General features: G+C 38.0%; 1 protein-coding gene across 1 annotated transcript in view; it reads left to right on the forward strand.

The window, feature by feature from the left end:
- Positions 1–17,261, forward strand: part of ME1 (malic enzyme 1) — a 182,782-nt gene that overhangs the window by 93,412 nt on the left and 72,109 nt on the right. The window contains exon 6 of the mRNA XM_042803644.1: positions 7,588–7,691. Within this exon, the coding sequence (XP_042659578.1) occupies positions 7,588–7,691 (104 nt within the window). The remainder of the gene's footprint in view (positions 1–7,587; positions 7,692–17,261) is intronic.

Here is a 17,261-nt window from a genome sequence, read left to right on the forward strand (position 1 = left end):
GATGTTGGCACAATTGTATGTTTACAATTGAAAAACTCTTTAGTTTTTCATTTTCTAATATGAAAAAATGACAAACTAACTTGCTAGCTTTGAAGGCAGCATTTTTTTTCTTCAGTTACAGTACTGTCATAAATAGCATCTAATCCAGTCCTGAGTAAAATGCCTGCTTGTCTCCTTATGAACAGCACATGGCTTGTGCTGTAGATTCAGTGATGGCAGTTCTATGACATTTGCTTCTAATAGATTTTAGAAGTTAAGCTGGTTGAAAAGCATAATGTAAGTTGTTTTACCTGAAAAATGTTCCAATGGCATTTAAATATCAGGGAAAGAAAGTTACTTTTTTGCTTTATCTGTTGTCTAGCAAAGATGTAGTGTGGGGTATGCTTCACCGCTCAGCTGTATTCCCAGGTCTTTCCTAATTGGAAACTGCCATAAAGGACAAGATGAACAGAAAAGTTTTTGCTAGATTCTCCAATTAATTTTACTGCAAGAGATTTTTTTATGTCAGTGGAAACTTGCTGGAAAATCTTTATCATTATTGTGTGAATGTCTTATACTGTGTATACCGAAAAGGTAAGCCAGTGGAACAAAAGCCTAATTGTTCTGAAAAAGGTATAATGTATTGTTGCCTTTAAAAAAATATAATTTTTAGTATTCAGTATAAAATATGGTAAAATATACAGTTAGCACAGCTATACTGTGTATTACTTGTAATTTTTGGAGCCAATCCAGAAGAGAAGTTCAGGTGTCCCTGTGAATTCCAGGTTGTTGGGAGTGGAAAAATCAGTCTAGAAAGGAACTTCCTTAGGCTCATGCATCATTGATGGGCATCTGGCAGTAACCAGTATTGTGAGTTTCAAGTGCTTGGAAATCTTGAATTATACCTAAAACGCTTGAGATAAACTTGATTTCTATGAAATTTTTTATAATTCCCAGTATTTTGGAAGTAAGCTAAGAGGGTGACTCAGATGTACCTAGCAGTCTCAAACCAGTGGGTAACACTGCTACCTGCCCCTGCACCCTCAACAGCCCTTGAGCTTTTCATCCATCACTTGATTCCACAAACGGACTCGTGCACACAAACGCCAACGCACTGTGCGACTCAAAGAGCTGACAGCACAACAGCCTCTTGAAAAATCAGGTGCATTTTGCCTCTTGCTGCAGCAGCTTTTTCCCTTTGGATTTTGCACCTGGTGGTCCCTCGCTAAGGAGGGCTCACATAGCTTGTGCTATTTTGTGTATTTTATGTATGTTTGTAAATGTTACCCGTAGGGGGCTGAATGGTCTTTAGCTTTGCATGCTGGTGCAAGGGAATGAGTCTGACTGCCAGGAGAGCCCTTCTGGTACCCACGACAAGAGAGGGAGGGATGCAGGCGGAGCATGCCGAGCAAGAGGGCTGGAGGGCTGGCGCCCGCCCGGCACGCAGCCCGCCGTCTGCCCGCAGCCCGTGCACGCTGGGGCCTTTATTCGGTGCCACATACGTGCGCCAGAAGCAGCCCACAGAATGTCCTTGGCACAGCCTGGCTTTGTGCAGCCTCTTGCTTGGGGACAGGCTGTGGTAATTTCATGGCGTGTTACAAGATTCCTTCATGAAGCATTCTTTCCAGTCATTAGAGTTAATGTATTTTTATTATTATTTTGTTGTTAAATTGAAGTTTGCTGGAGCTGACAATTTTTCATCTGGGTAAAGCTGTCTGCATGAATGGGAAATATCTAGAGTATAAGCAATGGGGTTCGATGTGCTGTCAAAACTAAAACTCGTAATTCCTCTTCAGATTAAGAAATGAGTAAACTTCCTGAGAAGGTGGCAAACAAAGGATGTAAAGGTCAGATTGACAGATAGACTATGAAAGGAAAGAACAACTTGGATTGGATAAGTGAAGCCTGTGTTTAAGGAGGAATAACTGAAAACGTCTGGCGTAGCTGTATAAAACTATAGGATCACTACACATGTGGAAGAGAACATATTCTCCGTATTTTTTAGCAAAATCTTAAATTATTTTAAACAGAATTTGAAATACTGTATCTTCTTTTCTGTTATATTAGGATATTGTTTTACCAGAGTATTAATAAATACTTACATTTTGAACTGTCTCAAAAGTGCATAATATTCTTTCCTATTAATTTTTTTCCACAGCAATTGTTCCCTTCAAGCACTGTATTTAAGATTGATGTCAAAGGAACATTATGAATGTATTATCTTTTAAATTCTTGACTGTTGCAGGTCTAGAATGTTGTCTGGACAGACAATGGACAGTTTTCAGTAATGTTTTTAGGGTTACAGATGGGAAAATGTTAATTATAGTGCAACTGTTGTCTGCATACACTGTACCTTTGTCTCTCAAGTACTGGCAGCCATTTGGGTTTGGCAAATGTAGTACAGTTGGGCTCAACTTTTTAAGCTCATGTCCAATATGTGGGCTTTTTCCTCCTTTATTTATACCTAGAATGACCCACTGTGATACCCATTTTTTGGCCTCCTATTTTTGGATCTTTTGTGACGTCCTGTCCTATGGAGGAAACTAAGGTGCAAAGAGTAGTGATGCCAGTATGCCAGTACCTGTCTGTTGGGGATGTCCAGATAAAGTGTTATCTGAGACTCTCAAAGATGAGGTCTCCTTCTTTGGGGAGAAACAGAGGATAAGGCCCCTTTTTTTTCTTGTAAGAGGCCCACTGCAGTTTGCAAATATGTTGACGAAGGTCTAGTCTTTAGGTAGGAAGGGCATGAGCTCTTCTCAGTAAGTATGTCATGGGGCCAGTGTAGTTCAAAGAAAAACAAACAAACTAACAAAAAAATCTTTAGCTGTCTGATTATGAAACTTCTTTTTGCAAAGTATTCTACACCCTCAAACCCAATTAGCGTCAGTGTTACTTGCAGCATTCAGCACATCTGAAATTCACTTGGAAACACAGAATCTGTTACACATTTTAAGGGCATCATCCTGTATCCCAGACTTCAAAATAAGCTTATTCAAAGAGAAAAAGGCTACCTAGTCTAATATAAATTGAAATCTTATACATTCTTACTAATGCCATAAAAAACACTTTGCAGCTGTAAGCCGTTCTTGCAGGACAGCAAATTGTGATTCAGCATGTTAGTGCTTGCAAACCAAAAATTTAAATGAACACAGATTGATTACTGGGTGATTAGTATTGATAGAAGCTGAAGTTAAGTCCAAAATGTTGACATTTTTTCTGACTGGCTTACTCTTTTATTGGAACAAGTTTCACATCAAGTGAAATTTCAATCCTGTGGAACCAAAAACAAAAAAAAAAAGTTTGAAATGTCCGACTTTCCCGGAGAACAGAAATTCCCCTGTGTTCACCAGCCCTTCTCCAACCTGTGAAAAGTGAGACAAGAAGTTGTTTACAAAAAGAATTTACAGTGTATGAAAATAAGAAAATATGAACGCTTGAAAAAGCAGCAGTATTCCCTCGGTTTTCTTGGTAGCTGTGTGCCCTGTTAGACCAATCATACTCTGAAATGTGTTTAATTTCTGGCATGTAGCATGTCTTTGTCTTAAAGCTTCTGATGTCTCATACAAATGTAGTTCTCCTTTAATTTTATAACTGTGGCTCTAATGTAAATTGTTTCCTATTGTATAACTGCTGGAGGGTTTTAACATTTTAATGGCATGGGGCGAGTTGCTGCTCCGCAGCAATACTGCACACCAAATACTTTCTAGGTGGCACTGTGAGGTTCTGAACACTCTGCTGCCATCTTTGTGAGTGGAAAGGTTCAGTGTCTTGCAGTTCTTCACCTCCAATTTTCCATGAAGCTGTTAACTAAAATATATATCTGTTCCAAAGAAATGTCTTAGTGCCAAGTTTGAGAATAGATGACATTTCAGCATGTTTGTTCTCAACTGATGAAATATATAAGTGTGCAATTTTCTGTTTCTTGCTGGTTTCGCTTTTGTAGCTAAATTAGAGCCAGGTGCACAGCTCAAGCCTCGCTTGAACTTTGATGGTTTGCTGATCTCTTTACTATAAGTGCACATAAGTAAGATGGTATAAACGGCTTGCCTTTTTCTTAAAACCCCAAAGGTCTTTACAGTTTTAATATGCTCAGGTGGTGCTTCAAAGAACTCTTTGTTATTTTACACAGCTAATTCTAAGTAGATATACATGATATTTCCAGTACCAGAACCTCAATTAAGCCCTTTATTCTTGTAAAACCTTATTTCTGTTAAAGCTTGAATGTACCACATTGCTAAACCTGAATGTTTTAGAACTAACTTTTTTTTTTTCTTTTTTAGCCTTAGAGTAAATGTGTCTAAAAATAAACTGGCATCAACTTTTTCAGTATCATTTAATATGCATAACAAACCCACTAACCTGAAAAAAGCAGAGTTATGTTTTGAAGGAGATTAAATTTCCAAAAGAACAAAACGAAGTTTAAGCTTTGACAACAAGCTGGGGAACAAAAGAAACTGAAGTCATTGAGGAAAAAGTACCTAATCATCATGTCAGCTTGACATACTCAATTGTAGGATGGAACTTTCTTTTTGGTAATCTGTTTTGAAAGCCATGAAATAGTCGATAGCAAATGTTAATCTCTCAAGATGTGTGAACCCTCTAAAAAATCAACCACCGTGGACCCGGTTTTCATGGTGTTGACCTGAATAAGGGGATAATGTGCTTAAGCAGCTTATTCATTCTTCATTGCCCTTTGGAAAGGGAGCGGCTCCACAATGGTTTGCCACTCGGGGCTCAGACGTGACCACTGTTCTTTTCACTTGCTGAATGTTTCATTCTTTTGTCTCCGCCCTGGGTTTCTTCATACGTTGTTCCAAACAGGACTATAAAGGAACTTTTGGGGGCTATTTCTTGTCTAACTGTAACGTTTGTGAAGCAGAATGCAGTGAGCTGTAAAGGAATTTTGAACTCTGGGTATATAGCTGGCCAAGCTTTTCATCAGAGATGTGTTGCTGAATTAATTGTCTCTGCTTGCAAGACTTCCCAGCCTGGAAGTTTAAACATACCCCAGAAACATTGCATTCATTGTTTTAAACATTACAGAATAAATGTCAGCATCAAAGATATGTGAATAAATTTGTGTAGTGCTCTTATAAATGCAGCTGATTCAGAGTTCTGAGTTTTAGCATTGGCTATAGATTTAAATGCTGACAGACATGAAAGATGCAAAACTGGCAAAAAGATTATAAGAGACTGTGTTTCAAGGCAGACCTGTGTCTTGTTTAGCACTTTTTAAACAGCATAACTGTGAACACCTATTTCTCTTGAACTTTCACAGAATCACCACCCAGCTTAAACTGACTTCTTGAAGGGATCAGCATGATTCCTTCCTGACCAGTCTGGTCACAAAGTGTTTTGGAAATAAGTCTTCAGAATTTAAAAAATGAACGGACAAAAGATTTTTTTTTTTTCTATTTTCAGCATTGTTTTACGAAATGAGAAAACAGAAAATGTTTAATAAAAAGCTCGAGGAAGTATGTTAAAAGAGCAAATCGATGGAAGAAGAGTTACGGGAGCTAGAAAGGAGATAAATTGCTTAGTCTGAACTGGATGGTGGAGCATTGTGGTATGCCTGCGCAGGACACAAAGCAGCCAAAGCCTACTGGCACGGAAAGCTGAGGCAATGGCATTTTAGAAATGGGATCACAGTTTCTGAATCCTAACGCGATGCTCCTGACAGAGGGTCCTGCTGCTTGGCAGTTCTGCTTTCCAGCCTTGCATGCTCAGTCCGGTGGGAAGCTCAAGGAAACTCCCAAGGTGTTTCCAGACTTTTCTTAAGATTTCACATTGCTAAGCAGTTCTTTTGCCATTCCTGTGAATTTTTCTCCCAGAGAAATAAAATTATGCTTGATTTGTCAGATTTTCCTGAAGTAATTTTAAAAAACTAGTCAAACTCAAAATGGAAATGAAAAAATAATTCCAGAAATAGTTCTTGACTACAAAATTGGAAATTATTACATAAAAAAAAGAAGAGCATACAAAGGTTAAAAATTAACTTGTAAGATACCTGACAACAAGCTCATGCCAGTTTTTCCTGCAGTATCTGGAATAGGTACATAAGTATGATTTTGATTTTGCTGCTAAAATACCTAGAATAATGTAAATACACAGGTAAAATTATTTCAGCCAAAGAATATGCTACTTAAACATGAACACTACATAGAATTGTGTAAGGGAACAAATAAAATGCTTACAATACAATAACTTCTCTTTAATTTACAAAATAATTTTAATTTTGAGCTTTATTTTTTCTCTAATTCAAGCAGTTGACAGTCTGTAAGTTATGTATTTGAAATAGTTTATTGTGAAATGGTGATGAACTTAGCAACAATTTTAGAAAAATCAGCTGAATTTTTGTACTGATTTTTTAAACATTCTCAGCTGATATCTTTAATTTTTTATAGATGTGGAGAGAAAATGAGGGAGAGAGAAGCACCTCTATCAGTAGTTCTGCATCAGGATACTCCAGGGGAGACAGACTACCACCAAAGGTTTTAAGTTTCCTACTGATTCAAATCAGTCTCCAACCGGGACTTGTGACCTAAAGGTTTTTTCAGTTCTGCAACATAGAAAAGCTGTGAAGGGAATTCAGGCACTTTTCTAAAATACAGAAATCAGATTTCTGATTCCCAGCCTGAAGCAGGTTGAGCAAGCTTTCCAGCCTTGTTACTTCATGTTGTACATTGGAGGTTCTCTCCTGGAAGGAGAGGTGGTCTGCATTTTTCTTTATGATGCTTTCTTAATTGAAGCTGGTGTACAGGTTTCTGCAGCTGTGTTGGTTTTGCAAATTGGTTTTGGATGAAAAATGTTTAGTCAAGCTCCTGATCTATTCTGCAAGCTGTTTGGGCATGTGTGGGAGGACTGAACAGTGGATACAATGGAGAAATAAGCTTATTCATTTTCAGAGGCCTGTGAAAAATAATAGCAAAGAGTGTCTTTATATGAATGTTCCTGGAAGAACCAGTGAAAGTGTTGATACTGGGGAACTTCTGTAGCTGGAGTGAATTGTCAAAAGAGGTTGCAAAACACTTTGAACACATTTGGTAATTTGTTAGTTATAATTCGGAAATATATCAGACCAAAACAAGACCTTCTAGTAGCTTGGAAGGAAAAGGTCAAAGGCTTGGTTATGTTTTGGCATACTGAATTTTAGAAAGCAGCACATTTTCTGAATATCAGCTCATTGACACAGTTGAAATGAGGGACTCTGGGAGAGATTTGTGAAACATGATGAAAAACGTAAAGAAAATGGCTTTTTTTAAATGTCAGAGCACTGTCAGGATGTAAAGGAAAAAGCGAAGAAGTACTGACTGAAGCTTTAAAAGATACTTTTGAAACCTGACTTCCCAGAATAAACTTGTACTTTTTCACTTGGAAACAATACACTTCCTTTGAGACGACGGTGTCCCTTTTCCTTGATACAAAAGGGTGTTTCTTTAATCTCTTTGTTGCGTTTCTTCAGTCTTTATATAGAGGTGGATAAATGGATATGTACTTCATATGCTTGGGTTAATCCTCAAACACTGTATTGTTGTCCCCTTTTTATTAACTTAGAGTGTACTAGTGTAACTTGCTCATGTAATAGTTCAAACATTTTTTTGTTAACAGGCACTGCTGAAAGATCCTTTGTATATTGGGCTGAGACACAAGAGAATCAGAGGTCAAGCCTATGATGATCTTCTTGATGAATTTATGGAAGCTGTGACTTCAAGGTATGTGATATATCTGTGCTATTCATTGCTGAATTTCACTGTGAACTTCATCTTGGGAGAAATAAAGGTCAGTAACTTATGAGAGGAAGACAGAGTTGTTAGGTTCCTGATCATTTTTATTTTGAGCATAATATTGTATAAGTTTATAACTACTTGAACTACTTGCCTTTAATATTGCAGTTTTAGGAATACACTGCATGAGTGGTAAAATTCATCCTGAGATGAGTGAACTAGATTTTTGAACTTTTTTTTTTTTTTTGAGATTTGTACTGTTAAGTATTTGCCTAATAATCTTCTATGCCTAGTGCTGTGCCTGTGTGATTTTTTTCTGTCTCTGTGATTTCACGTGTGAGATGTCAGAAGCCTGAAAGAAGCTATCATGATTGTCAACCCCTGCCTCTGCACCCACCAAAACTGTGACAGGACTAAGCTTTCAATGTTTTGGTTTTAAACGTCGTGGTATGGACCTATACCAAGTTGGCTCTTTCTCTTGCTTCTTTTTTTTCCTGTACAAAAAATACTTAAATTTATTATTAGAACATGATGCATAAAATAGTTCTCCTCACATGTCAAATAACACTTCTCATGTTTCCTTGTTTGTTAAAATATTTCAAGTTCTAGCCCTGCATTCAGTGTGTATACCTAAAATAGCGCAAGTGCAAGGATCGTTAGCAGAATGTGTTTTCTCCATCTGCATCCCAAAGTGGGGGCTGGGCTGTGGGACCTGGAAATACTTTCCAGCTCCTCAATCTTGACTTGGGCCCCATCTGTGTTTTGACTCCATGTTGGGACCTTTACCTGGATGAGCACAACATCTGTTCTTCCTGGTTCCTGTGCAAAAGAAACTTGGGCAAGAAGGTAGTATTAATTTCCATGCCTGAAGCACATATTCCTTCATTATTACTATGCTTTTCCCCATCATCCCATCATCCCCATCCCCAGCTGGCTGATGCTCCCTTGTTCATAATCTTGCTATGGAAGTTGCTGGTTTGGCTCTACCCTATAATGTGTTTGCTTCTCTTCTGAGTATTCCCTTTCAGATAAAATTGATGCATTTTCACCTTCCTAATAGAAGGTTCAGAGCATTAGACATTGCTCTGTGGACCATGTTTTGAGAATCTCTAACTTAATACATTCCCTAACTCACCCTTTCTTTAAAAAGAACCATAGTTCTTCATACTGAAGGAAAACATCAGGGTCAAGCAGAAGATTATCTCAGTAATGTTTGAAGGTCTGGTTGACATGCTCTTTTTACTTAAACATCTTTAAAACTGTAATTTTGGGCAATTTTGAGCAATTTGTGTTTGCTTGACCTTCTGAAAGATCACTTTGTTCTCAGCTAAGTCTGTCATGGTCCACAATGGTGTCATTTATTTCACACTTAAAGAGGAGCACTTACAAATTATGATTCAGACTTTGTGTGGTTTATTTGTGAATCGTTTTGGCTGTAGTGTGACATCTATATTGATTACAATACCCATTCGCTAAGGTGAAGGGGAAAGTGATACAGTGAAATCAAAATCAAGTCCATTTGCTCTATAATTTCATACGTTCCTAAATTCAAATTTGTGTTTAGCATGCCGCTGGCAGACTATGCTCTTGCAGCTGATTCTGGTGTAGTGGGTCTGAATGTTAAAGATGCAGGTTATGATTTGCTTTATTGTGTGTTATTTTCCCTTGCCAGCCATTGTGGTGATCTAGGTAATTGTATACTTTGGTTAAATGCTAGTTATCTTTTCCTTGTGAAAGTTTCTCTTATGTTTTTTCTCTTTTCACTTTTCTTAGCCTTCTGCTGGCTGCTTCACATAGGGAGTATTTGCTTTGCTAATCTTAGATGCGTGTTTGGTGTGTTACATTTTAGGTTTGTCATATTTATTGTTAGTTATTGCCATGGTACTCCAGAGGAGGCTTTCTTATTTAGCATTGCCTAATCAATTCTGAGAATAGGAGAAGGTCTGGGGAAATCTCTCGTTGTGTTTTCAGTACCATGGAGCATTCATCTCCAAGACATACATAACCATGAACATCATAAAGCACAAGGCTGTCATGTATTTTTAATAAGCCAAATATAAAGACAGTCTTTTAAGGTGATGACAGATCAAGTTGGAAAACTATGCTAAATACCTATTTTAGATCTTTTTCACCCTCATAATTCTCCATAGAAGCCAAATGCTAATAGAAGTGAGAGCCATGTTTTAGCAGCACTGCCTGGGAACAAGAAGGAGTAGGCAGCTGTACAGGGCAGTGCAATTTGTACAGGCTTCTCATTGGCTTCCAGGGAATCTTCCTAGACATGCACATCATCTTGTTTCATTATTACATTTTGAAAATCTAGATTTTTATAAGCTGATGCTGCATAATTTATAGTGTTTCATCTTGAAATGTCACCTTTATACAGTAAAAGTTGTGATGTGTAATAAAGAAAATGCTTTATAAAAAAGCATGTCATAAGAAGGTATAGTTTCATCAACTACAATACTTCCATCTTCTCAGCCTCCACTGCTATTCATCCCCCAAAAGTTCTTCTTAGGAAATGAAATTATGAAAGAGTCAGGATTTTAAAAAAGCCCCACAACTTAAACCATCCATTACTAAAAGATTTTGGTACAGTATCCAGTGTACTACCATGGCAGTATGGAACTAGTGCAATATGATTTTTCCCAGATGTGGGAAGACAGAAGCATATGGAAAGTATCTGGAATTCTGTTGACATAAATGCAGTGAACAGCTTTTATTTACTTACATATGTATACATTTATCTGTTTGTTTATTTATTACCAGTGCCAGCAGCTGCCCTCTCTGAGGGCAGGTGCTACAATTTCTCTGGACATTACCAGCTGTTTCTTGCTTTTGTGTTGGTGCAGTAATTTAAGGGAACAGGAATATTCTAAATGGAAGGAATGTTTTATAACATGAGAAAAAATGGACAGTTATCTTCATCACTGAAGAAATCAAACTGGAATTCCAAAACGTTTAAGTTTGTGCCCTATGGAGAAATGGCTCATAAAACATTTTATGCAAAGTAAATTTTTCCAAATGACAAGTTTTTCTTAAATATATATGTTTACAGAGGAAACTCTGAGAGCAGGGATTGCTAAACAAGACTTTGGTAGCTGGGATCGATTCACCAAGGCTTCCTGTGTAACCAGAGGAAGTAACTCTATCTTTTTATTCCAGTTCCTATTTCTTTCCTACTTGCCTGTGGTAATGCAAAGAGAAATGTATCAGTGGCCAAGAGGTATTCATGTACAACAGTGAAGGGATCATGGAACTGCTTTAGGGAAAAATATTTAGCACGGAGATGGAACAAGAAATGAAAGTAGATGAAGAAAGCACCTTTTTAATAGGACTTGAATTTACTTGTCTGATGCAAAAAGTGGATTTAAAGGGTCTGGAAATTTTTTCCTTATTTTGAAGGACACTTCATTTTCACAAATCTGGTAAAGATAACTCCACTTTGAACCTCTCCAAAAAATGCCAGAGTAGGGAAGAGCAGCATCCTACAAGCTTACTTTCTGCTGCAGATCATCCCCAATGAGAGGCATTGTACAGAGGAGGGACAATACTGACTTGCACCTCTGGTCTGTGAACAGATAGGAAACTTGTAGAAATGGAAAGAATATGGTGTAATTCCCGTAGGTTATTTCCTTGCCCATCTACTGCAACCTCAAATAGTTGGGTAGAATTATTATTCTGTTATAAGCTAGACCCCATGGATTTGTGATGCGTAAAAGCAAGACTATATCACTGAAATTATCTTTGTGTGTGATGATGAGTTTTCAGTTTCACTTCAAGATGCAAATAATAGTGGTGGAGCCTTGAAAAGTAATATCATGTGTCATTTATGTTCTCTTCTGTAATCATATTTTAATTAAATCCATCCCCACTCTTTTTTATATGATGTGCTTTTCTCAAGCTTGTGAGCTATAAACCAAGCTGCTGACAATTGTAATTCAGTATGTTCTGTCCTAAATTACTATGATGTAGTCATTATTCCTCATTTGCCTGATTACATTATTCACAGATGGTAGCAGGGTTTCATTTCACATCATGTGTTACTTTAAAACAGTGTTTTATGGAAAGTATGGTTTATCTATCTTTGAGAACAACTGTAAAATTAATATATCCACAAAGTAAAAATACACAAATAAGAGATGTTTTAATTTAGTAGATTACATTAAAATATAATTTGTGAATAACTTAATTAATTCAAACAGCCCTTACTTTTGGCAAGAGAATATACTGGCAAGAAATCAACATAAAAGGTTCTTATAGTTGTGCATCATTAAGGAAGCGGTTGGACCACACAATGGTTCTGACAGTACGTTCAAGCACAGACAGTACAAGAACATTGGTGCCTCTGTGTTCCTTTTCACTGTGGTGGTACAAGACCAAGACTTTTATCATGCCTATATGTTTCCATATTGTTCAAGCTAAAGTGCCTGTCAGGAAGTGTGCAGATAGAAATACTGCTGCAACAACTCCTTCCTATGGCAGACTTGGTGCAGATGATTCTGTTTAGAGATTTTGTCCCTCGGTAGGACCTAGGCCCTTTGATGCAATTTTTCAAGTCTACGACTACCTGCTCCTTCTGCTGTTCAGTGAATATTACCTTCCTAGTGACGATCCCTGTGGACCAGGATAGGAGAAAAGTGGGTCCTCAGGCAGAAGCCCATACACTACCTTGACTAGTTACAATTGCTCTTTGAACCTACCCTCAGTTCCTTCCTCTGGTTACATCTGAGGTTCATTTTCAGTCACTGATGAGTTTGTGTTCTTCCTGGAACTGCTTGGTTTTAGGCCTCAAGCTTCTTTGCTCACCTAGATTCCTAGGTGATCTTTGCTTTTATACTGACAGGGTAAAACCATTCAGGAGGATCCTCAGGTTGTTTGACTATTAAAAAGCCCTCAAACTCAAAATCATTATGGTTTTAAACCAGAAGGTATTACTTTGGATAGAGAAGAGTGTTGTAGAAGTATCAACAGTTTGATAAGCAGGGTTTATTTTTTATCCTAGTTCAAGCAGCTGTGATGGCTTGCCTGAGGAAAATCTTCAAATTTTGTGATTAACCATGATGAGTTATAACTATTATCCATTGCAATGTTTAAATTCTCAGCAGGTGATGCAACCTCTAGGAAGTTTGTTAAGAAATCCCGAACTCTTCCCCAAGATGTGGTGCTTAGTGGGGTGCCCTGGTTGGAATTGTCCTTGTCTGCCTATGTAGAGAAGTACCTTAGCTGTAGTATGTTTTTTGAGATGGGATGCTTGTGTGCACATTTGCTGCTCCTTCATTTGCCAAACCCAGGGGACTTTAAGATGGGGGAAAGAAGGCTGGGTAGAAGGCCTCTATTTCTGTATATTCCGTTAGGTAAGGGGGAGCAGGTTAATTAATTCACCCCCAGTATTAATATCATTATAAACAACACATCACAGAAAGAAGAATGTAGGCAAGCAATCTTTGTTATTTGGTGCCTTGTATCCCTCCTTTTCCCTTTCTTGCTGCTTCATTTGGTGGTTAAATTATATCTGATTGCTGAATATGTTTTAGAATACATGCTTTACAAACTTTTCAGACACAATAAGTGGCATAAGGAAAAGTGAATCTGTTAGTGAAGCAAAATCATAGTGGGATAGACAGACCCTAATCACATCAAGTTTATTTGTAAAAAGAGTCCTATTATTATTTGTAATGCGAGACCTTAGAGAAATTCTTAGCAAAGATCAGCAGAGAAGCCTCGAAGAAATAAAACCTCATTCATCATTTAAAGAAAACAGAAAGTAATTAAATCCTCAAGCACAGAACTGAGGGGGAAGACTATTGTTTTGTTTTTGTGAAACAAGATAGAGCAGGGGAATATTTTTAGTATTTTTAATATGCTTTTTGTACCAAAACTTAGAGCTCAGAATTGGATGTATCCATGTTCTAATAATGCTCAGCTATGTCCCAGACTTGCTGCAGTCATTCAAAACCCAACAAGTGAAGAACATGCTGTTCTCAGGCTTTTCTTAAAACTATTTTAAGAAGGGATTTTTGAAATGGAAAAGGCCTGGGTAATCTCAGTTACTTTCCTTCCTCTTTTATAGCTCCAGCAAATGGTGGGCAGGATTCTCAACAGAAGTTAACTGGTGCAACTGTATTGTAAATGGAGTGAATGCTGATTTATTTGGATAATTTGTGTGAGTGTAATATTTTAACAAGGTTTATATTGTTGTTACAGAAGTATAGTAGTTTTCCAGGCTGTCAGAAGCAGCAGTTTCTTAATTTTTTTTTTTTCCTTTGGAAACTCTAGTAAAGTAAAATATCAAATTTTTGGCTGCAGTTCACATCAGAATGTAATAAGATACCTGTCCCTCTTATCCCAGCTCTGTCTCTCTCCCATTACAAGTCAAGAATTATTTCTACCTAGATTCCAACTCAGGAAAACTTTCATTCACTGCCAGTCTGGCTAATGGGATTGGGTACCTCAGTGCTTCACTCCTCCCTGGTCCTTCGTCCCTACAAGACAGTGACGCTGTTGTGCTTTACGCCGAATATCCCACCCAAACTCCATCTACTCCCTCCGGAGATTCCTGGTCCATGCCCGTGGCTGCCTCTGCTGCACCTCGCAGGCTGGGGCTGCAGGACACCAACAGCAGAGGGCTGTTGGGAGCCTGAGATTCCACAGCAGGGAATAAAGCCCTGCTGTGGAATAAAGCCCTGCTGTGGAATAAAGCCCTGCTGTGGAATAAAGCCCTGCTGCGGAGGGGTGTAAGGCAGCAGACACTGCTGAGGCCAGAGTCAATGGTATCCTCCTGGACTGCCCAAACCAATCCTGCCCTGCATGAGAGGGCTTGAACCAACTGTGGGCCATGGTCATCCACCTAGGAAAGACTTAGGTCTCTACATTCCCTGCACCCTCTGAGGCATATGTGCCTGTTACGAGAAGTTTTTAACATATGGCTCATTGACCACCCTGGGTAGATGACATAGATCAAACAGTTGGTAGTTTTCCTGATTTCTTGCTTGAGTATAACTTTTAAAGTTAAATCTGCTTGTTACTGTCACAGAATAAGTATCACAGGGGTAAGAAAGAAACTTGAATATTGCAATCCTGCCCAGACTCCTAAGACTGCAGATATTGTTCTCCATTGTGCTTCATGACAGAAAAAGGTTTCAGGCAGCGCAGTTTCTGTAATGTGAAACGCTGATTTCAGGGTCTAGCTCAGTTCTCCTTGTAAAGGAAACAACGTTTATCAGATAAATTGTAAACTATAGAACACAAAATATTTAAGAGGATATACGGGATATAGTGGAGTTGTTGCTGCAGACCCAGGGACTGGTGGGGTCACTGTGTTTTAGTTAAGCACAACTAATCCACTGCTCAGGAAGGGCACATGACTTGACCAGGTCCAGGACATCTAAGAGCTTCTTCGTGAGTTTAATGGGACCTAAAAAACACCACCATCCAAGTGTCAGTTCTTGTCTGGAGCAATGCAATTGTGTAGTGTAGCATAAGAGTAATTCCCTTGTTTTATGTCTGCTGCGGATTATAAACATTGTTGGTGCTCAGTTGCCTACAGATAATAAGCCATTAGTAAATATATCTGACATAACCTATTCATCTTTTGGATGTTACTAATTTGTTTTCCCACTGACTGATTTGGGGATAAAACAATTTTTATTTTCACATTTATTAACACATCACTTTGTTAAATTATTTTACAGGACTAAGCTAAAAATGTAATAATTCATACACCTGACAGAGAGTTTGGACCAAGTGTGTAAGTGCAGTAGAGGGAAGTTATTGGAGGTGACTGGCAGATTAAATGCTTTAGGGAATTGCATCTTCAGAATCTGTTCATTTGGCCCTAATTCTTTACATAAATGCTGGAAAACTGTAAATCAGCAGGCATAATTTTGAAAACACAATTTTTATATATTCTGAGCTATTACCTACTTTCAATTTTTTTTTTTTGTTTAGAACTTACAGAGAGAATATAAATACATTTTTTTCTTAGTTATTTTAAAATAATCCCTTATCACTTGCACCTGGCGAAGTAACAGGCCAACACGGGCTCCACCAAAAAGACTCTCACTTCGTTTGTTCCTAATAGAGATTCCATGATAACTTCTCAGTTAACTTTGCTGATTTACTGAGTAAACCTGTGCTGATAAATAAATATAATCATGACCTGCTGTTGACATTAATGGTGGACAACATCAGTGAGTGACCATGAAAGATTCAGATGATACAAAAGTGGAGGGGGGAAATTATTGTAATACAGTAAATGTTTTGATATCAATATGTTACTATTTTTTAAACCTTTTTACATTGGTTAGGAAGCTGTAACTGGAGACAAGGACCTTTTTTAGTAACATCTTGCATCCCAGCTATACGGAGCTGGGGCAGGGGACGATGTCCTTAAGCATCAAGAAGGTATTCCGGAGGAACTTCATCCCATGGTAGTGTCTGCATCATAGGTGACACTGTTCCCCTAACTTACTCTGTCCCCATGACATGGGCAGCCCCAACTCAGCACAGGCCTTTCCTTCACCTGTTTCTGCCCTGAGGCTCATGAAGACAGACGATAGTATCAACATCTTGTGTTTTTCATATGGTATGCTTTTAGATTTCGGATGCTACTGTGGTGTTTGTGTATCACTGGTCTCTGATTACATATCCTATATGCTTATGTCAAATACTTATTTCAGCCTAAGTAAGATGCATTTGTTACCTTACCCTTGATGGCTCACCATTTACTATACCGGATACTTGCAAACTGCTGAATAACTGTATTTTTATACTATTTCTCACTGTAGTTGTATGCTTTTTTAACAAAACCTAGCATATTCTAGAATCTAGAATAGATACATTGCCATGGAACTTCAGTGAATATCCTAGAACTGAAGAATATTATTTTAGACCTTTCCATACCTGAGTATGAAAGTTTTATCTTGTAAGCATTGTCATCACTGTATTAAAAACCAATAGTGACATTAGACAAACAACTGTACCCCCAGATTAGACAAACAATAGTATTCCCAGAATTTAATTATCCCTGCTCCTTGAGATTGTTGTGAGACAGAGCACTCACTAGGATCAAGGGCTCACAAGTTTTTGTACAGTCTTCCCAGGAAACTGCAATGGAAACTTCAGTGGCTTCCCTGTCCATCCTGGAATCTGCAGTAGTAATCCATATATCCTTACATAGCAATATAACCAACTGAAGTGTGGACATACGGCACTTCTGAAAATCAGGACACTTTTTTGATGCTGAACCGTGGAATTAAATGCTGACTTGTAAAATGCAAGTATTTTACCATATTCTGAGATTATGGCCATGTTAGTCCTTCAGCTGTGCAAACCTGGTGATATGAACTATCCACCAGGCATCTGAGACTAAGATCTGAAAGTGTGTCAGAACTGCATCCTGGAGTTGTATACATTATCAGCATTACTAAGTATGATCTGTCTAAAAATAATATAGAGTACCATAAATGAAGTGTCTTCCATGTTCAGAACATCCTACTTATAGACTTCTTCTGTATCTGTTCAGTATAACAAACGTATCCAGTGTCTATTACTGCA

The sequence above is a fragment of the Tyto alba genome, unplaced genomic scaffold, assembly GCF_018691265.1.
Source record: "Tyto alba isolate M040663 unplaced genomic scaffold, T.alba_DEE_v4.0 Super-Scaffold_40, whole genome shotgun sequence".
Lineage (NCBI taxonomy): Eukaryota > Metazoa > Chordata > Aves > Strigiformes > Tytonidae > Tyto > Tyto alba.